Raw genomic sequence first — 22,222 nt, forward strand, 5'->3', positions numbered from 1 at the left:
AAAGATAACATTGCAGCAAACCTCATTATTTACTCGGTGATGAGATAAAAACAAAATAAAACGTACAATGCGCACCGGGGAGTTGATGAAACCCACTAGTCGGTGGCCGTACCGACACCTTTTTGCTGTCGGCAAGGCTACCGACGATCTCTCGCCCTCACGTCGGTGCCGCACCGATCGGGTTCGTACAGAATCGCACGACTTCTTACCGGGAGTCGGTGTGACGTCGCACCCGACGAATCGGTGCCGCACGGATCGGTTTGGAGTTACAGAATACGGCCCCAGGGGCGGTTTGGCAAAGGCGGCTAGTCGGCATTCGCTTAGAACGCTCGCTTCTTTCATGAAGCGTATCGTATATGAAAGGTGAAACTGTTAAAAGATTACATGAACAAAAGTTTTTTTTGCAATCTTAAAATTCTACGTTTTCATTAGTTGCTTTATTTGGAACATTTTGCAAACAATTTGCAACAACAAAAAGATGATATAAAAAATATAAAATTATACGAAAAGGATATTTTAGGCTTTTCTTAGATTTTAGCTTAATTTCGTGGAGCAAATTCGCTAAATAGATAATAAATAGAACCGCAATATATAAATAAATGTAATGAGCTGTGAAATTCTCACTTTTCATAGTTTTTGCTCTAAAAAAATCGCAATTTTTATTCACTTTTCTCTAGTTTTTAAGAGCCAGAATAGCGTCAAAATCCATTTCCGGGCATGACATTTCCTAAAATTTTCCGGGGGAGGAACCCTGAATGCCTTGGTTATGAGCATAGGCGGTTTTAGAGGGGGGCACGTGCCCCCTCCCCAGACGCTTAAAAAATAGACGAGATTTTTAATGCAAATATTAATTAATTTTATATTATAATATAAAATATATAAACTTTTATATATTTATAACTTTTACATAAAAATTAAGAGTATGTTTTATAAAGTAATTGTTTCCTGTAGTTTTTAATCCCAGATATGAGAAGACAATTTGCCTGTAAGACCCTGGTGATAAAAATACCCTCCCTCCTGGTGGGGTGTGGTGGTGACCCTCCGAAAAAATCCTGGATTCGCCCTTAGGGTGCGATTCATAGACGGCACTTTAGGCTAAAGTATACTTTAGTCGGGCTAAAGTCTGCTTTTTCCGTTTCATAAACGGCACTTTAGAAGAAAAATGGCCGAATCGTCACTTTACCGTAAAGTGCCCAACCGGAGCTCACTTTAGGGCTAAAGTGTCCTTTACGGACGAATAAATATGGCTGCACCGGCTGTTATTGAAGTTGAAATATGAAGATATTTGGGTTACGGAAATGAATAGGAACTAATTTTTTGGTGAGAACACAGCAGCAAACTGGCAAGTTTCAAGAAATAACCAGACACGTAATATATGTCTTTTCCCTGAATATATATCGAGTCGGTATTGATGGAGATGACCCATTACTTATATTTTGAAGTTTAATTCTATCGGTCGTGTGATAATTACAACACAGTAAGTGGTTGAACAGGCTGGCATAATTTATGTTGATTTTATATACAAGTTAATTGTTAAGTTCGTAGGTTATTAATGCGTTTATTTTCTAGAAATTTCCTTAACGATACTTGAATATGATAGCAAAATTCTGTTTATATTGGCGTCAATAGCCTTCGTATGCAAAGACTTGATTTTCATGTCGTTTGGCCAGCCAAAGGCTAGTTTCTATACCTTGCATTGCATTTTAAGCGTTTTCATTCAATATTCGCTTTATGTACTCTTTCCGTATACCTCCATATCACGTTTAACGTTATTAACAGAAATTTCTGTGATTTTGAAACTAGAGTCGAGTTTCTGTTTCGTTTTTCGACTATGCATTTGAATGTTTACAATGATGATATAAGATCTCGTCATGAAAGGCAGCAATAAAAAGTAAAACTTACTTTCCTTCATGGTCATATTATCAGCAGAAAAGCAATGTTTTCTCGAGGGTGTAGGATTGGTATTGGTAAATTTTATTTACACAGCATCACAGACATTTTTTACTACAAAATTCGTGAATGGATACTCGGGTTAGGTATTCTCATATGTCGAGGCATCTTTTAAAGTAGACAAAGAGATATTTATTGATATAAGTCCATTCTCACATTCAACATGTTTCATTGCGTGGCCATTCATTCATTGGTTTTGATGGTATAGATATTCTTGAATGTACATTCTCGTTCATTTCTCTAGAATATATAACCCCTTACGTCAACATTCCAAGAATTAAAATATTGGTAAGCACAAAAGAATTCAACAAACACCCATACCTCATTCAAAATAAGCGTCCAACTGAGACAACCACTGATCGGTAAATCTCCAAATTAATTGGTACAGTTTCAAGTTAACGCGAGAGCATTTCACTATTTCACCCACCTTCAATGAACGTACACCATCAAACTTCGACTAACATGTAGTCCAAACAACCGTATGCAGTTAATCACACAAAATGATCATAAAATGACGTGAAAATATCAGCATTTGAATGTTTACTTCGCTGGAAACATCGAAGGGCATTCCCAATGCACGAAGCTAATTAAAAGTGAGCTTTTATTCAGCCAACTCAGTCATTAACGTATAAAAAAGATAGTGAGGAAAAGCTTTCAATGACGCAGTATTAATTTACATTTGCACATAATATGAGAAAACGAGAAAATGCAGCTTAATAAATCTTAGCTAAATACAACACGAAAATCCAGTCGCCAGAAATATGCAAACAAGTACGCATTTAATATCGTGTGTCATCTTTTTCATCACTTTTTCGCAGCGTTCATTGCCAACACTCAAAAATTTCAATGCATGATCGAGACTTTAGGAGCTAAAGTGCCACTTTATAAAGTGAGATCCTTGGAACGACTCTGAAACGAACTTTAGCTAAAGTCTCACTTTACCGTAAAGAGATACTTTGTAAAGTGAGCAATTTCAGTGTCGTCTATGAATCGCACCCTTAGTTATGAGGGCCCCATCATGATCCCTTTCCGAGGGCCCCCAAGCACCCCAGACCGCCCCTAATTCTGATAGCCGATTTCGAGTTAGTAAGGTCCCGGGAGGCTCACGATTCAATGGCCGCGTTCAAAAAGCCGTTCCGGTGACTCCATTGACTCACCCCAACCAGTCAGTTTTACGAAAACCACGCATTTATTTCGCACCTATGTTCGCGTTACCGAAATAAAATGCTGTTTTCCTGAAGAGGAAGCTTAAAACCAAGGGGACTGCATACAGGAGGCCCAATTCCATCCCATATAAGGCTGATTTCTGTTGACACTTCGGTCGCATTTTAAACGGCTTTCAAAAATATCCGCGGCGCGGTGATGAGTGTAATGCGATCCACTATTTTCAAATATTTTGCAGTTAGTATTTTTAAATGCAAAGAATAGCATTGAAAAGTAACAAATTTGATAAATCATATCATCATGTACATAAATTTCGGTTAATACCCCTAATTATACCTTATTTCTTCGTGAAACTCGGATCAATTTGTCCGTCAGCGATACGAGTGGTGACATCTATAAACCCATTTAAATACGCGATAGGTAACAACACAATTAGAGGTCGACTTGAGGATCCTCTATTGTAATATACGTGCCTAAAACAAATATTTTTACATTAACTAGAAACTGTTTAATACAAATAGTTGCAGATTTATGCAATGATTATAATTGATATAATTCTTCATTAATTTTGAATTTTTAATAAATTTTCTGTTTCCATCGATATACCAAAATTACAGGACCGCTTCTCGGTAGCCTTTTAAAGGGACTGAAGAATCGTCCGAAGTCCACAGCATTCCATAAGGCGTACAACCCCTCGTAAACTAAAACAATGCAACAAAATGAACTGAGATGTGGCCCCACCGAAAAGCCCAATCGAATTAAGCATTCATTAACTGGTAGTTACGACCAAGGGTATTACATAATGGAGACCCCAGTCCGTACCGCATTACTTAATTTTTCCACCCACGTGGCTGGCATTTAAAACTGTTTTCAAAACTGTCCGCAGCTTGGCGATTAGTACAGAGCGATTATTTAATCTTAACAAATCCAAAGGAAGTGTTGAAAATTTATGAGTTCATTGGAATATATCATCACGCTTATATAAGTTCGGTTAACAGCCGTAATTGAAGCTTATTTCCCGAGAAATTCAAGCTCGCTTCGCCATCAGCGGAGCAACTGGCGACTCTTGTAAATCCTTCGATTGTACGGTGGGCGATAGCATATCCAATAGTCAAATGGCGGGTTGATGTAATATTTCTGGGCGCGGCAAATCAGATTGCGCAGTGAAACATATGACCGCACAAGACGAAGCGGTCAGGAGATTAGAATCGGCCCGGAACTGTATGCCAGACAATATCTTGACACCATATTTTATGTCCGTGTCAAATTCAGATCGCTCTGATTTAAGCAACGCGAGTGGCTTTTGTGAACCCATTAAAATTCGCGGTTGGTGCAATAGCGGACTAAGGGGGGCGACTATTCCCTACCCCCTTCCCCCCGGGGTGGATACATATGGGCCTGCGAGGACGCCCGCATTGCCCAACATTGCAGATTTACATCAGGGTAGTTTCCTTCGTCAAAGAAAACGAAAGGCATTGATTGCGATTCGTTACCCACCATTAGTGTATTCATAATATTCAAATTATTTGGATTTAGAAATCCCAGTTTAGACGTATGTTTATGGTCAATTTTAACCTCATTTGAAAAATGCCAGATTGGCGCCCATGCGTTGCCACTCCACGTGACGTCACAGGGATCTAGATGCTACAAGAGAAGATAAAAGAGTTTTACATCGTCTGAGATCAAGCAGCCTGCATCGTATCGGCGCTCACAGCCTCGCACCAAGGTGGCCTCACACGGCGGCGGCTGGAACCAGAATGACGTCACATTGGCTTTTCCCAGCATTCATACTTAGCCGTCGTGTTTTCGTGCGCTTGAAATTTTTCACTTTTCATTTAATCGCGAGAAATAGATATCTTAATTTAAAATATTTAAAGCGTGAAGTACGTACTCCAAAAGTAATAATCTTTCGATTTAGGTAATAAAAAAAGTAGGAAACCATACCCTATTGTAACTCTTTTATTTCATGAGATGGCACTCTCTTGTGTATGTCTATAATCATTTTAATTAAAACTTTCTTAAATTTTGCATGTTACTTGATTATGTTTTTATTACGATAAAAGTAAAGATATAGCTTCTTGTAAATCTTGAAGAAGCCCTTTTAGTTTTTTCTGTATACGCCACTACCCTCACCCCCGTAATTGATGGAAAATCGAAAAGATGATGACTTATAAAGTGACCCTCCAATGAAAGTTTTTATTTCAGCTTAGCAGCCAATATTTAAAAATTTTCGACGAATATCCATAAACTCACTTTTCTGCGCATATCAGACGTAAGACTCATTATTGCTGAGAAGTATTGGATTACATTTAGGGGGAGCCGAAAGTAATGACCTTCCCCCAAAAACAACAACCTTGATCCGTCCCTGGGTGGGTGACACGCCCGTATTCTTTGCCGCTATCACTTGTATCTTCCAAGTGCTGATTAATTAAGCCTCCTGCACGCCACGTGACCTCTTCCTTCTCGTTAACTCGGATTATAAGCTTTAAGCAGAGGAATTTTTTCCGTAAAAGTATAAACCGATAAAGCTCTCCAAAACCGAGTTAATGCAACTTATGAAATGCGATTATTTTAATCTTGATTGTTCAGGAAAATTTTCCGACCCACATTGGGTCAATTTTGGAACAAGATGGTGATGTTGACATTCATTGCAATGACCATGGCCATGGCCAAGGACAATACGAAAGTAAAATTGGCAAACATAAAAATAGAAATGGAGGACGATAATACAGATCTATTGGGGCTCAGTTAAGTCCGTTGCGAAGGAGAAGGGCAAGCCACACATTCCCTGAAATTTATGTGGGAAGAGTCTCTATGTACTCTAATGAATATCCAGAGCCACATTTGGGGGAAAGTCCCCCTCTTCTGAAGGACGATTGTGGGGGGGGGGGGGTATAGTCCAGGCCCGTGCTGGACCCCTTCTTAGGGCAGTGAACGGCCATGGCCAGAGGGTGCCAGCATTATGCTGGGAGAGGACTGCTGGGAAATGCGGAGGTATTTATATATTGTTATATTTGCTCAAAATGGTGTTAATTATGCTGTTAAATGAGACATCATTGAAATCAAGTTAACAGCTCAATGTTGATATTCTGATTTTAAAACTTGTCATGGCAGTTTTAAAACAGGAGGACGCCAAAGATTTCCAGTCTTTAAGGCGCACCGGGATGCGTCCCAGTGTCCCGCCGGCCCAGCACAGGCCTGGGATAGTACCCCATTAATCAGATATTGGCTATTCATTGGTTCTCATCTCATTGCCAACATTTAGCCAACATGTTGGGGGGGTGGGGAAGAGAGTGCCTATGAATAGGCAAATTGGACAATATGGGCTACTGGGGGAGTTCAGTAAATCATCCTTGCTAGTGAAACTTGCATTTACTGGCCCACCGATCGCAAAGGGAAGTATATTTTAAGTCTGCATTATTATTGGACGAAGAAACTGTTAAAAATTTATCAGTGCACGTATAAGCATCTATGTTAAAAATCTGTTTCCCTAAGGAGAAGGGTTAAATAATTTAAATAAAAGTTAAAAGGAAAAAAAGCAACGAAATTTTTAATTGTAAAAAGTGCGCCCTCAATCAGCTTATGTCGTATACAGAATCCATCGTAGAAACTGAACCAATCGTTAAGCGGGAATCTACTGTTTTCTGCACTGTACCGAAATTCGCTAAGCACTGGAAAGGCCGACAGACATGATGATAGTTTAATAACGAATAAAGATTATCGCAAATAGAAAAATCTGATGATACATAAGGGAACGAATTAAAGCAAAGCCTGGTTTTGAAACCTTCTTAACGTTCAATGAGAATTTTTATTATTCCCAACTGGTTTCGACGATTATTGTATTTTTTCAATAACTGGCCTTTACCTGAAAATTTTCTAGGGTTTCTGCTCAAAGTGTACAAAGGCTTCAGCCAAAATTGGAGCCCAGAGCTCTACGGTAAGTTGCCAAACGCGAGACCCACTTGACTATCACACTATAGTACCTACTTCAAAACTATTATAGCGCTAGGCTAGATTCACTGAAAATACTAAAACAAAATAGGTTAAACTTTTTGTGAAATTGTAGCAATTATTTTTAATCACATTTTATGGTTATGGATGTGTAAATTGGTTTAATATTCCTTTTGGCATAGGAAAAAGCACATTTGAAAAATGAGAAATATACATGCAGCTTGAAAAATATTTCAATGATTAGCAAGAAACTATGTGCAACCCTCAAGAAAAGACATTGAAAACCTTCAAGAAAAAAGGTTATCACTGTTATTAAAAAATCTCCTGCCCCTCAACCCACTCACACCTCTTTGAAGCTTGCAGGGGTCTAAAGATCCTATATTCGGGTCTGAACCCTTATGCTTTGTTCCTATCTTACCATCTAACAAAATGCAATTTTTCTTTCTCTGCCTTGCAGCTGAATCAGAATACAAGATGATATTGCCATGAAAGAATGACATTGGCTGGAGTGGCAGAGGTTCATTTGAGGCAGGCTCGATTGCTGCTGTGAGTGAGGCAGAGGACACAAGATGGCTCCACCATACCACGACAGTTTCGATGATGAAGACGAGGAGCCCCTCTTGCTCAAGATAACGGGCCTCATCCCCGGCTACTACCAGAATGAGCCGTTCAAACTGCAGAAATACCAGTCGGTCACCCCGTTGCCCTCCATCGAGCCACCACGCCACCCTCTTGTCCCGGCAGCACCCTCTGGTGGCAGAGGTAAGTATCAACACAGGCCGAAGGCTTTAACCCTTTTACTGCCAGCCCATTTCATATGGGATGTACAAAGCCTGCCAAGGCTATTTTCCGTAATTAGCAACATTTCAGATTTAAAAATTTTTCAGCTACTTAATTTTATTTAAAATGTCTAGATTTTTTTCCCAATTCTTAAGATATATTTACATCTTATAACCATAGGTACAATATGGGGGTTTACAAAAATTACAGCCATTGAAAAGGCCACAATCACGAAAAAAAAGTGAAATAATTCGGGCCGATAAATCGGCCCCTAGCAGTTTTCGCTCAACCAGCAAGGGCCGCTGGCATAAGTGCTAAACTGGATGTTATTGAAAATTTTGAAAATATGACATTCATCAAGCAGTTCCATGAGTATTTGTAAAATGACTAGACACCATTGCATCATTCTCCTCTCTATCAAGTCCCTATCCCCCTTCAAGGAATATTTGGTTGCATCCACCAAAAGTCCGTAGGCTCACTTTAACCTCCAAACCTTAATCATTCTTTTACTCAGCAACTCTCTTCGCTCTCCTTACTCCACCCTTATAAGGGTAAAGGACTATAGTCATATATATATTAATGCAAACTCTATGGAAAACAAGTAGTACTTTCCTTGAGAATGACGCGTGGTTAACCAAACACAAAGTTCTATGGAATAATAAACAATTTAAATTTTTCCTGGTGAATACTTCTGATGAATTTTTCTCGGGTTTGCAGCCAGGTTAATGCTTTTATACAAGCCGACGTTTCGGGAGATGACTTGTCTCCCATCCTCAAGGCTGTGTTACTTTATGGAAGTCCAATTTCACGGTGAAATGGATCGACCGTTTACCGAGGACAACAATGTGGCTCAGGTGTCGTCCGATTGGCTGTAGGTCTTTTGAAATTTTTCACGTTCAACCCTTATGTTTTTCATACAGCTGATTACAGGTCTCCATGTATTGCTAAGATGAAAGCCTGTGTCCTGATTGAAATTTTTGGGATTGAGGCATATCTCTATCGCTTCCTTAATTATGCAGTCCAAGTAACGTTGAGAGTGGCAAAGGATTTTTGTATCTTCCCATCTAATAGCATGGTCTATGGAATACACTAAATTTCAGTCTATGTATTCATTTGCATGTTGACTTTCTTAAATGCCCACAGAAATTTCTGTAAAAATGTATACGAATTTTCACAAAATTTTTGATGGTGATTGGAATCCTATTCTCATCAAAAATAAATAAAATAAGGTGTTGCGTTGCATGTCCTATTCTACCTTATGCCCTGCAATCAAGGATGCTGTGTCCTATAAGTGCCATTGTCCACAGGTGGGCCCACGGTAGTGGTAGAGGGGCTGCCATGGTCAAGCAAGGCAGCATATGGCGTGGGCCACATCCTCAACGACATCTGTGCCTCTATGTGGTTCTCGTACACGCTGCTCTTCTTCCATGCTGTGCTCGGCATGGATGGAAAGGTGGCCGGTGCACTTCTACTCCTTGGACAGATTGTTGACGCTCTGGCAACACCCGTTGTTGGCATCCTGGCCGACAAGAATGCAGGCCAAGGGGTCTCGTGTGGAAGGTGGCAATATGGACGACGGAAGTCATGGCACCTTGGCGGTAAGGGCCCACTATGCATGGGCATAACAAAGGGAGGCAGCTGCCCTCCCTAAAATTCAAGCATGCAATATACTTGAGCCCTGGTTTCCAAGAACCATGACTGTGTGATGCGCAATCGTATGATCGCAAGCCAATTCCCTTTATGGGAGCTCTGTGCTTCTGGTTTCCAAGCATTGCTAATTGTAAAGGCCGCTATGCACGGTGAATGATCATGCGAATGATCATTCACAGGATCATGCGAGTGTTCATGTGATCAATGCAGATCAATGTTCATGTGATCATTCACAGGATCATGCGAGCAAAATAGAACATGTTCTAATTTTCACTGAATAATTATGTGCATGAAGGTTCATTCGCGAATTGTTCCATCATATATGGTGAATGACCATGCGCATGATCATGCGAATGAAATCATTTGCTGTGTATAGCGGCCTTCAGGTGGGGTAGTGTTACTGCGTGATCACAGAATTGCATCCCATAGCAGTTACCTCTTGGGCAACTTATACACAATGCTACCACCAGCGTGGCATGCTGCCTGAAATAATCATTGTCAATGTCACCCAATGGTTTGAGGGATCTTTACAAATCCCTTCTCCGATCCGTGATCATACCACCATGCATAGGCCGTCACATAGCCATGGATGCATGATCCTTGGAAACCAGGCCTATACAAGGTCCCCATCTACACGGGGTGACACCAACAAGCAAAGGAAAATGCCACGAAAAACACAAAGAGGTTAGAATTGAATCATGTTCATGAGGAAAAATTAATATTGGTCACCCTGATAATAAAAAACTTTGGAAATCAGACCATATCTGTGTTTGGCCCTGTGGAACAGAAAAAATTGACTCTTTTGGTATTAAAAAAATGATTAATATTGGTGGTATTGAATTGAAAATCATGAATTGAAATTTTCGGTTCAAGTAAAGAATCTGGCTCTGAAAAGAAACTTCAATCATTGTGCACTCTTGATTTTTGTCTACTCTGACAAGTGAAGTTTGACGACCCTTTTACTAATATGGCCATTTGGACATGACCATTAAATATCTTTCTTATGAGTTTATTTCCATCCTGCCGCATGAACAGTGGTTCTAAACACCTAAATATGTAATATACTGTGTCATACATATATGTAGGTACTTAAATAAACTCCATAATTAAGATACAGAGCTAATATAAACGTAGCTTGCAGTATCCATTAGCAAGTGCTGGCAAGGTTCACTTGCACCACTAAATGAGGAAAATGGTTACTCTCTGCTTCAGCACAAGGTCTGAAGTAAGACTTATATACTGTTATTTCTGAATGAATACAGAACGTGTACATACCGTATATGTCTGAATATAGTCCCCCCTTTTTTTCCAAAAATGTCTGTGGTAAAAGTAAAGGGGGGGGGGACTATATTCAAACGCATTTTTGTTAACTTTTCCCAAAACTGAAGCCTCAAAATTAGGGGGGGGGGACTATATTCAGAGGGGGACTATATTCGGAGAAATACGGTAATTCATTTTAATGAGGAGTTTTACGCCTAAATTTTTTAATACTTATTTTTCCAAACATTGTGCAAATACTCCATTGTCTATTCCAGGAACAATCGCAGTCGTCCTTAGTTTCCCCTTCATCTTCATGATGTGCGTTGTTTGCACCGGGTCAAGCACAGACGACTGGGCCATCGCCCTCTACTATTCGCTCTTGGTGACCGTCTTCCAGATTGGATGGGCGAGTGTGCAAATTTCTCACCTCTCACTAATAACAGACCTCACTCCAAGTGAACACCAAAGGACTGAACTCACTGCCATTAGGTAACGTAATTAAAGAGTTATAAACATGATAAAGAGAATATTATTCACTGAATTTATCAAATTGTTTGATGATCGATTATAACACAATTCACCATTATGAACACCTTGAGCAAAAAAATAAAACAATATGAGAATTCAGTTGTAAACAATATTAGGAGTACATGCATGATTTTATTTACCAGCCTGTGTGGGAGAGAACCAAGAAATATTTTTCCCTCTATCATCTATTCCATATTTCTATTTTGTGTGCATAAAATTACAACTTCATTTTAGTTCATTTTTCATAATTTTTAACTATGCTCCTCTACGCTAATTTAGTTGAAATTATTTTTACACATACATGAGTGTTAATTGTATGATGCATACATATTTCTTTTGGTGTGCCTCAGTTATCCCTTGGTGAAGTGATTTTTTGCAAACTTAAAAGGTCTGTTTAACGTTAGAAATAAAGCCAAAAAATATTTTAAAAATTTAGTCCATTACTTCCCAAGCTATGCATAGCATATTAACTTTTTATTTTATCATTTTTTCATTAATGAAGGAAATATTTCAAAAAGTCTGGAAATCACATTTTCATGGATAACTTTAACATTTTTGTGAATATGGGCTGACTATTTCACACGGCTTTTATACTTTATGAGGCCTATTTTGGTTCAAGAATCTTTGAAGTATCTCTTGGAGGTAGATTCACCATACTTAACCTACTATGTATTGCCTTAGCATAGGAATTGAAACTCTGTTGGATGAAGATGACTTTAAATGACTATCCGTGCTCAAATTAATCATCACGCTTGACACAACCATGCTTGCATGTAACATAGAAGTGAGCATTCTTGAAAAATTCTTTGATGCCTTATGCTTGAATACTTGTACATCTTCATGTTAGTGACAACTCTTAACAGAGGAATATTATATCATTATTTGTTTGCCTATAGGAGACTCAAAGACATCAGTTGGGTTTTTATGCTCATTTAATGGATTGGCAGGGAGTTTTTTAAACAATAAGGCTCCAGTAGTTGAGATACAGAATTGTATCAAATGGTTGCATTAGTTAATTATTCTAGCATTTAATTACCATGAAACTAAAGTTTTGCCTTTCATATTTTCTGATAGTCGTTTTCTGAATAATCAACTCATTTAATTTACAATCTAAAGGAAAGTTTGTGATGTTTCCAACACAAATACTATGCACTTTAAAGCCTGATACGATGGCTGCAACATGCTTAAGTTAGAGGCTAGATATTTCGGCCAATGGCTTCAATGCATAGGACATGATTTGGTTGCATTTAGAAACAATAGAATGGTCTCATGCACAAGGCTGAAGCATGCAAATCAGATTCAGCTAAAGAGGGAGAGATCTAGCTTGCAGTTACAGTTCCACACTGATGACTAAATCACATTTGATTTCCAGGTACAGCCTTTCCGTTTGCTCAAATGTCGCCGTTTACTTCATCACGTGGATGGTATTGCACCTTACGAAGGGTGGATCTGTGAACAAAATTGGGCCCTCAGATGCATACAAATTCAGGGTATGTGTTATTTGACTCTCCTCTCTAACCACATACACACACGGAGTCCTAAATGACCATGCTCTGATGTATTCTCTCTTTTGCCACCACCATTAGAATATAGTTCTCATCGGACTAGCACTCGGCCTGTTCTTCACCTTCTGGTTCCACCTAGGACTCAAGGAGATTACCTCTGCTAGGAGAACCCCAAGCCCTTCCAATTCAAGTAAAGGATCTAAATGGCTCTCACAGCCGCAAATGAAATTTTTCAAGAGTACAAGACTCTACCAAGTGGCATTCTTGTACGTGTCAAGCAGACTGTATGCCACACTGAGCCAAGTTTATATGCCCCTATATCTGGACGATTCGTTGGATCTTGAAGCAGAATACCTGGCAACTATCCCATTAGTGAGCTATGCCAGCAGCTTCATCACTTCCTTGATTGTGAAATACATCAATAAAAGAATGGGCCGCAAGGTAAGCAGACAGAATCAAAATCCTATCATGCACATTATCTACACGCTCATACTACCCAGTACGCTGAGACAGGAGGAGCTAGAATACCAGCCATTTAACTGCACATACATGAACAAAAAAATTAGTGTGTATGTAAGGTAGAGACTATGGTCTTGCAATTGTTAATCCTTTTTGTACCAGCCTCTTTCACTTGATATCAGCAAAGAATACCAGGGCATTTTCAACTAATCTGTATCATTTTACCTAAAATTTTATAAAAATTCCAACACATATTTTATGGAGTTCATTCTATTTACTTACAATTCCAATACTTGTGCTACACTAATAATTATACTTTAATTATTTTATACAATTTAAGCTATGTGACACATATGAGCGAGAGGAAGCAAGCAGAAAAACAACCAACTAACAGATGGGCCTGTAGCATTTTTCGTACATTCCCCTGGGGTCGATGGATTAGCCAATGGGGTTCAAAGTCCATTGTTGCTCATGAGCAAAATGAATTTGTAAGACCATATGTTCCCCAAAGTAAATAAATGATACTTGGAATATCTTTTCGGTTCTTAAGATGATGTTCTCCATTTTAACAGGTCCATTTGATTAAAAATTCAAGTGAAGTGAAACCTTAAGGTCATTCCATATCAGTATGTGAAATTTCTGAAAAGTCCCTCACTTGAAGGCTGCAACCATAAAATTTAAACCTTAAACATTTTTTCATGGAATCCCATCAAAATCATTAAGAAATGAAGGGAAAGGGGGCTGACCTCACTCAACCAAGACAGATTGCATTACATTGATGAAATATTTTTGCAAACATTCGCATTTAATATCATTGGTCTCTTCAATGGTGCTAGATGAGATCAAATAACAATTGTTGCCAGCAATATTTCCTCAAAAGCTTTATCTTCACAACTATCACAAACTAAGAGAAATGCCTTTAATATGAGTGGGAATTTCACTTCATATGCTATCAATCAGTACGATGATATTTACAATTGATTTCTTTCCCTACAGCCAACATACCTAATAGGAGGAATAGTAAGCATTGTTGCTTGCATTTGGATTTATTATGGAGAGGGACCTTCATACGTGGATAGTCAAATATACTTCGTGGCAGCTCTCATAGGTATGTAAATTCCTAAATTAGACGGTGGCGGCGGGGATAATTCCTCGCCCTACACCGAATTCGAGTCCCGCCTGGATAGGTTGCCCCCTCCAGGACATGGGTGTGTGTTATCGTCTGCTGTTGATTGTTTAAAAACTCCCGATGTAAAGGCCTCATTGTGCTGTTTTCGGGGGTAATGGAAATAAATTTATAAAAAAATAATAATGACAAAAAAATTCCTGCACTCCAAAAATATTTTGAGTAAATTTTAAGCCAGAACCACACACTGCGCATTAATGAAAAGAAAATAGTTGATGAGAGGATACTTGTATGAGACTATGAAGAAAAGGCTACAGAAGAGTGTTTGCAATACAATAGGTACATGCATTGCTGATCATTCACCTCATTTTGACTTAGATATACTACTTGTTTGTGACAAATGAGCCTCACTGGAGTTAATTGAAAATCTTGATATTGGGGCATTTTGAAAATGTACATAGAAGTTTCACGAATGAGGTACTACATATCAACATACTCGCTTTCTCTTAGCTATGCGAGTCCCTCCACTGCCTTAGACCTTTTGTAATGACCCTGAACCAGCAATTTCCTTTGAAATGACCAATCTTGTATTAACTCATGTTACCCTGCCTACCCTTCGAGCAGGGATTGCTGCTTGGCAATAAGACAGCTCTAGTCCGTTAAAATAGGGTGGTTTCCTATTATTTTTTTATTGCCTAAATCGAAAGATTATTACTCCTGGAGTACGTATTTCACACTTTTAGATTTTTAAGTGACAATATCCATTTTTCGCGATAAAATGAAAAGTGAAAATTTTCAAGCACGCGAAAAGGCGACGGGTAAGTATGAATGCTGGAAAAAGCCTGTATGACGTCATTCTGGTACCCACTGTTGCCATGTGAGGTGACCATGGGGCGAGGCTTTGAGCGCTGATACGATGCAGGCTGCTAGCAGGTAGCAGAGTACCCTACTATAAGGCAACGCTTGGCTTAAATAAGGATTATTATTACCTTATCAAACGAAGAAAACTTTCTGACCTTACGCAGTTTTAAGAGGTGATTATTAAAACATGTTTCCCTGAGCTCTGTGCCTCATGCATGCATTGGTAATCTCAGACGATGTAAAACTCCTATCTACTCGTATAGAAACTAGGTCCCTCTGATGTCACGTGGAGTGGCATCGCATGGGTGCCAATCTGGCCTTTTTCAAATGCGGTTAAAATTGACCATTGCCATTCGTCTAAACTGGGGTTTCTAAAACCAAATAATTTGTATATTATGAATACACTAACGGTGGGTAACTAATTGCAATCAATGCCTTTCGTTTTCTTTGATGAAGGAAACTACCCTATTGGTTGAGTAAAATAGCAAAAAATGGGGAACATTACTATTGTAGTCTCTTTGTCTGCTATGATGAATTTCCAAAAAGTGACCTAGACAGAAATTAATCTTATTTGGGAAAAGTACTTTATTCGCAGTTTTCCCCAAAAAGTTCCCAGAATTGCTAGTGAAATATGCTGATTCATTTCCTTCCACTGTGAACAGGTGGAGGCAGCTCCATCACTCTTGTGACGAGCCTTTGCATCACGGCTGATCTCATTGGAACAAACACGGAGAGTGGAGCATCCGTCTACAGTGCTGTCACTTTTGCAGATAAGCTATTCAATGGAATAGCAGTCATGACCATCGAAAATCTGTAAGCAATGATGATCCATAAACAGCATCATATGTAATTTTTAAAGCTAAATTTTATCAATTTTGTATCACCAATGTAACTTTTAGGTCTTCATCCTTGAGGTGATATCATTTAAATATCACCTTGGGTATTAAAATTTGATAACACTACAAATGACAAAAAAGTGATTACACACACACCTTTTATTTTTTGTCCTTCATAAATATTTTGTAACTATTTTTTAGGTATCTGTCACGCTTTAACATACCCATAAGTATTGGAAGCGAATTTTAAAAAAATAGTTTCAGAAAATGTATATGTATTAGGCTTTGTATAAATTTTTAAATTCAAACCTACAAATTTGGGTAAAAAAAAGCCCTGGCATTCTTCAGCATACCAGGCAAAATAGACAAACACCAAAAGGATTAATCTGCTACTTCAACATTTTCAAGGGAAAATTAGTCCACTGATTACATGAAGCATTTTAGGGAGGAGAAAGGGTCAAGCCAAATTTCACCCAACCTCATTTGGTGGTCAGCAGCGGCGCCGACTCCATGGGGCCTGAGGGGCCCGAGCCCCCTCAAAATTCATTATGGGTGTGAGGAAAAAATGTGTCAGGCTTGTTGATTTTCCCCGGAGCGTCCAGATATCGAGATTCGAGTTATCAGGGCTCTAATGTCGATCATATGACTCTTCTAAAATGCTTAAAAAACTTAAAACTCACTACTTATAAAATTTCCCGGGGCTAGATCCCTTGTTCAGGCCCCCCAATATTTTTTGTAATTCGACATCCCTGGTGGTCAGGGCAGGTCTTGGCAAATATTATATAATTTTCTCCACAAGAAACATATGTAGTTAAATCCGCAGGGCACCAGAGTGCAACACACACAGCAGGAGATATATGTACCAGGTAAATTCCATCTTGATCCCAGGGACATTGCAAATCATAATGGAATATTCTCTAATGTTGTTGTCCACTGACATGTCAATGATGTACACATGGTAAGTTAGGAATCATATTAAACAGTGCTTCCATATTATATTTAATAAAAATATTTTTAGATGAAGCCAGATGGTCATATAATGTATGTCATTTAACCTTTCATCAGGCGCAATACATATTGGAATTGCTTAGTTCAGGTGCAATGTGCCTAACGGGCACAGATGTGAAAATAATTATTAATTCTTAGCACGGCTCAGTGGTACACCTTTAACCTTTAAAGCACCATTATTAGTGTAGTCTAACACATAAATGATGTCTATCGTGCAATGCATAGATCCCTTTACACGCCATCACCCTGCCCCAGACCGATCCAGCAAGGTGTGATTTAAAGCTCTCTAGGATATTAAGCATTATTATAATTAAAGTAGTTTAGCATGCGTATTCAATATGATCAGTTTTTTATTTTGATAACTTATTTAGCTCATAAAGTTTTCATTTTGCTCTATTTTACCATTATTATTTTGCTTAATTATGCTAAATAATCAGCCACTGATCTGTCGGCATAAATGCGAAAAGCAAAAGGCTGCATAGAAAGTGCCAAAACAAACAGCTACTGTGACTATAAAGGGTCTATAGGAGAAATGAAAAAAACACTTGCACTGAGCCTGCCAGATTCATTGTGCCCGACGGAAGGTTAAACATTCCAACTCCTGAACTCCAAAAAATATCCAAAACAGTGCAATGGTATAATAAAGTATGTCACAATGAACCCAATTAAGCTAAAAAAAGACTTTTATTTGTATAGCTAAGATTTTTCAATGTCAAAGATGATGGTGATTAATATTTCTGTAATATCTTTTTCAGGAAATGCACAGGAGACTCGTGTCCAAACTACTACCGTGATGCATTAGCCTTTGTTTGCGGAGGAACAGCACTGCTCGGTTTAATTTCCTTAGCAACACTCATTACAACTCAAGTTGGAAGCAGACGAGGTAATAATAAAAATAGTGATCCTTCACCATTTGCATTAAACTTTTTCTGAGTTTGTGATTCCTAGAATAATTTCACAGTCCACTATTACAAAATATGCATCAAAGAGAATATCATTCTTTTCAGGGAACTGAGCAGCACTCCAAGGCAAAAAATTCTACAGCTATGTCCTTATGGATGAGATACTTTTGCAACAGATGTTTCAGAGAACGTCATTCCTTGCAGTATGCCATTTAATAAATGTGAAAAATCATTGAATTGTTACTGGTAATTTTGTACAAATTTTAAATTAATTGTTCTAAGACATCAATTATACAAAACAGCTTAATACCACCTATTTTTTTAAACTTTATTTTCTACCTTCCCATAAAAATAAACATGACAAGCATAATCGTGCAAGGTTATATTAACCATAAGACATCTTAATTATGTATTAAATAAGCCTATTTTTGGCCATTTTTGACGTCTGTCTCTCCCAAAAGTAAGTAAACTCATCATCTCCCCCTTACTAAGGAGTGCTAAAGTAATACTTGAACATCCTTTAAAGAACACTAATTATGTAATGCTGTTTTCTGTAAGACCATTACCTAAAAATGCATTTTTCCAAGCAAAACTGGATAAAATGAACTGAAATTAATAGAGCAAGAGGTTTATTCTACTCTAATAAAAATCTAACACAAAAAACAGGAAAGCCAGCATGTAGGCCTGGCGCAAAGCTGAGTGCTCATATAAAACATAGCTGGGTCAAAATTAAAGTGACTTGAGTCAATACGCTAATAACTTGATTAAAATAATTACAAAGAAACTTAATGTATTGACAGAAAATTGTTGTTTCTTAATTACATTGATAAATTGAAGTCAGATGTGATTTTTCTATCTACGTTAATTAACTTCCACTAATGCTTTCGCTGATGAAAGGGAATCTTTCACCGAAATGTTCAGGGGCTGTGGAAAAGCTGTACGAATGCTTCACAAATTTTCTGCTCTGTTCACTAAATGTGCAGGAACCGTTCATACAGCTACAACTTATCACCCATGAACAGCCCACAAATAGAACACCCTCTGAATAGGTCCTGCACAGTTGGCCATGTACACTTCATGAACAAACACTAAACAGAATATTAAATTCAGAAGTCCTATTTAGCTCCTCCAAATTTACTGAATGTATCATTTAATCTATGTTTACATCATTGACTGTTCCATATGAATGATGATAAGGGACATAAAATCATGAATAAAGCACAAAAACCATGAATGAGCTCCTGATTTTCTTTGTGGAATCAGCGTAAGAGATAGAAAAGAACAAGATCCTACAAGTAATCACATGATTAGACAGATAATCCTAAAGATTGTATTTTAAGAGGCATTTAAAAATACTATCTCGTAGTTTGTTTTTCAAATACCCAAGTCAAAGTTATTTGGTATTTTGCATTTCAAATACTCCTCGCCCAGTATTTTGCCCAGCCCCGCCTGCTGTGAGCAAGAAGGAGGGAAGGTATTCATGGAAGGCAGTGGTGCAGCAAGGGGGGGATAAAACCCCCCCAAGAGCTCAGAAAGATATTTAAGTTTAATCCATTTTACTTATTTGGAATAGGATTACTTATAGAATAATGTTAGGATTAATCAAATATCCTTCCGAAAGCCATAAAACTCGCCATTTTGAACCATTAATCTTAAAGTTTTTCTGGAGGAGGGCCCCCAGATACAATGCAATAACCCCACACCCCCAAGTATTAGTTGCACCTAAAAACCCCCATAGCCTTAATTCATAGCTGTGCCCCTGATGACTAAGGAAAAGGATAGAGGGGAAGAGGCAAGGAGAGAGGGATTGGTAGGAGAAGCAAACTACTTAAAAGAAAAAAATTGAAATTCCTCAATGAGTGCTGCACACAAAATATAAATGGACACAACAGCAAGGCATACATGATACAAATAAATACAATATGGAAAGTGAGCAAAGATTATTCTCTAAGATATCTCAGGAATAATTGTATCATGAGTTCCTCATATTCGCCAACAACATATTCTGCGAGGCATCTGCTGACTGCATCATTGGGCAATCATCATCATCAATAGTCAACAATCCTATGATTGGTTTGATGCAGCTCTCCATATCTCTCTCTAATCTGCTAACCTTTTCATAGCAACTTATTTCTTCTCTTTTACATCCTTTATCACCTGCCCTATTTGGGGCTATCCCTTGCCCTTCTTCCCTTCCACTTGTCCTTCACCGATTGTCTTCACCTTGGTCTAGTTAACTATTGTCTTGGTCTAGTCAATTGCTATTGTGGTTGGCTACGGTATTCAAGTGCATGGATTTGTAACCCATTGGAGGCATTGGGCAATATTCATAACAAAACACTATCGCTTTAATTTGAGCAAATACTACTTTGAGGTGGGATGAAATTAGTCAGTATGTACTATTTTCAGAAAACACGCACATCTCTAATAATTATGCAAGTTCATGAAAAATAAAAGGTAGAGCAGGAAACAGACAAGGTAGAAGAGGCACAGACCACACACATATAAGGATAGCAAGCAAGTGATGAACTCATCCATTGCCAAAACCTTATCTCAAAAACTAGGGGCAAAACTTCAGATGCTACATGATAAGATGAAACTGGTGGGAAGGTGAAAGTGCAGTGGTAGTGTTGGTAGCAACTAGAAAGTGTTTGCTTTAACCCTACACAAAATACAACCCAACTAACCCGTTCAGAATTATTTTGGGAGTTATGTGGTTAATGTATTAGAATTGTCCATTTTGCAGCAACACCATCTTTTGCCAGAGCTGTGCAGTGGAAGTTGCAGAAGGGTATTCCAGAGGTGAGATAGAAACAATTTGGTTGGAGAAGAAAAGGATTTATCAGGAGCAAAGATAGGAAACTGTTTCAGGATTCCAAGACGTATCTCAATGCTTACTTCCATTTTTGTTTGCTGGCATTCATTCAACTTTAATTTCCACTCTTGCAATCATATGTTTTTCATTTTTCTAAAAGTGTGAGCAACCCGAAAATGATCATTAATAAATGTTACGTTTACGAATTTAAATGATTACATCAAGGGCGTACCCAGAATCATAACTAGGGGGGGCAAGCCATGGTCTGCCACCCCCCTCCCCCGCTGCCCCTCGCTGGATACGCCCATGGATTACATCAACAAAGCATCATAAATGGATTCGTACACACCACGCGTTTCATTCGAAGTTGGCGCCTAAACTACCGAAAGGAAAAGCGACAAGCGTCAATCAAACCAGTACATCCAACAGTAATCGCGTTTTAACACCCATTCCCATGGACACACGAATGTAATGCCCAGCAAATTGAAGATGGATTTTCCTATTTTAGTCCAATAATACAAATGCAAAGTAGGCACACGAAACCTACCGACACATCTTGACAAACCATGTCCCTCGCATTTCATAATTAGTATGTTGGCAGCCCTGCGATTACAGCCAATGCGCTTCCATTCGTATCAGAGTTGTTTACTGCAGACTTGAGAAGGCGTAATTTAACGCAATCGTGGAGAATAAGTGATGTGAATGTAGCGAGGAGGTGAAGTTTCTCGTATCCGCTGTGCGCACTGATATTTTGTCGTTATTTTGGAAGGTAAGGTATGAAATTACCTCTAATTCCTTAAGTAGATAATATTAAAGTTTATACTGTTCTTGATCCCCCGGTCCCTTTACGTGTTTAAATGACATTTTTCGATGTTTTCAGATCTAATTGGCGAGTGGTATCTACTCGGGCCATTATGTCGACTTCAGTCAACAGGAAGGATTCCTTGAATCAATTCATTCAACAAATTTATGGAAGGCCGGTTGTTGTGAAACTTAACAGCGGCGTGGATTATCGAGGTATTACAATTCTTACATTTAATTCGGCGTTTTAGTACAAAGTCTAGTTGATAAGCCACCTTTGAACCAATTAATGGCTTTTCTGGTGCGGAAATTTTCTTTCATTCTATTCTGCGGCACAGTCCTCGCAGTATGATTGCAATAGCTCAGTTTGACATTTGATTCCTTACTTTGCAGGAGTTCTTGCCTGCCTGGATGGGTATATGAACATAGCTTTAGAGCAAACTGAAGAATATGAGAATGGTCAGCTGCAGAACAAGTATGGTGATGCTTTCATTAGAGGCAATAATGTATTGTACATAAGCACTGTTAAGAGAAGAACTTAGGTCCTATTGTAGCTTAGTCATTAAAGCTCTTCAACAATAACTTCTATGTTATTATTTAAGCTGTCCATGTATATCTTTCAAAGA

At 38.5% G+C, this 22,222-nt stretch overlaps 2 protein-coding genes across 3 annotated transcripts in view; both read left to right on the forward strand.

Annotated features, from left to right (window-relative positions):
* The window catches only part of LOC124165709 (major facilitator superfamily domain-containing protein 12-like), a 95,931-nt gene extending 77,635 nt beyond the window's left edge, over positions 1–18,296 (forward strand). The window contains exons 2-10 of the mRNA XM_046543195.1: positions 7,523–7,827; positions 9,153–9,443; positions 11,031–11,244; positions 12,656–12,773; positions 12,870–13,229; positions 14,244–14,355; positions 15,897–16,047; positions 17,834–17,961; positions 18,086–18,296. Coding sequence (XP_046399151.1) covers positions 7,635–7,827; positions 9,153–9,443; positions 11,031–11,244; positions 12,656–12,773; positions 12,870–13,229; positions 14,244–14,355; positions 15,897–16,047; positions 17,834–17,961; positions 18,086–18,093 — 1,575 coding nt within the window. The 5' untranslated portion in view covers positions 7,523–7,634 and the 3' untranslated portion in view covers positions 18,094–18,296. The remainder of the gene's footprint in view (positions 1–7,522; positions 7,828–9,152; positions 9,444–11,030; positions 11,245–12,655; positions 12,774–12,869; positions 13,230–14,243; positions 14,356–15,896; positions 16,048–17,833; positions 17,962–18,085) is intronic.
* Positions 18,297–21,383: 3,087 nt separating this feature from the next.
* On the forward strand, positions 21,384–22,178 carry LOC124165108 (U6 snRNA-associated Sm-like protein LSm6). Of its 2 annotated transcripts, none has more exons than XM_046542397.1 (3): positions 21,384–21,564; positions 21,676–21,812; positions 21,990–22,178. In XM_046542397.1, exons 2-3 carry the CDS (start codon positions 21,710–21,712, stop codon positions 22,136–22,138), a joined length of 252 nt encoding a protein of 83 aa, XP_046398353.1. In that variant the 5' UTR covers positions 21,384–21,564; positions 21,676–21,709; the 3' UTR covers positions 22,139–22,178. The 2 variants fall into 2 exon arrangements, with proteins under 2 accessions (XP_046398353.1, XP_046398354.1); XM_046542398.1 differs by having other exon boundaries at positions 21,390–21,569.
* Positions 22,179–22,222: the final 44 nt, after the last annotated feature.

The sequence above is a fragment of the Ischnura elegans genome, chromosome 9 (genome assembly GCF_921293095.1).
Source record: "Ischnura elegans chromosome 9, ioIscEleg1.1, whole genome shotgun sequence".
Classification (NCBI taxonomy): Eukaryota; Metazoa; Arthropoda; class Insecta; order Odonata; family Coenagrionidae; genus Ischnura; species Ischnura elegans.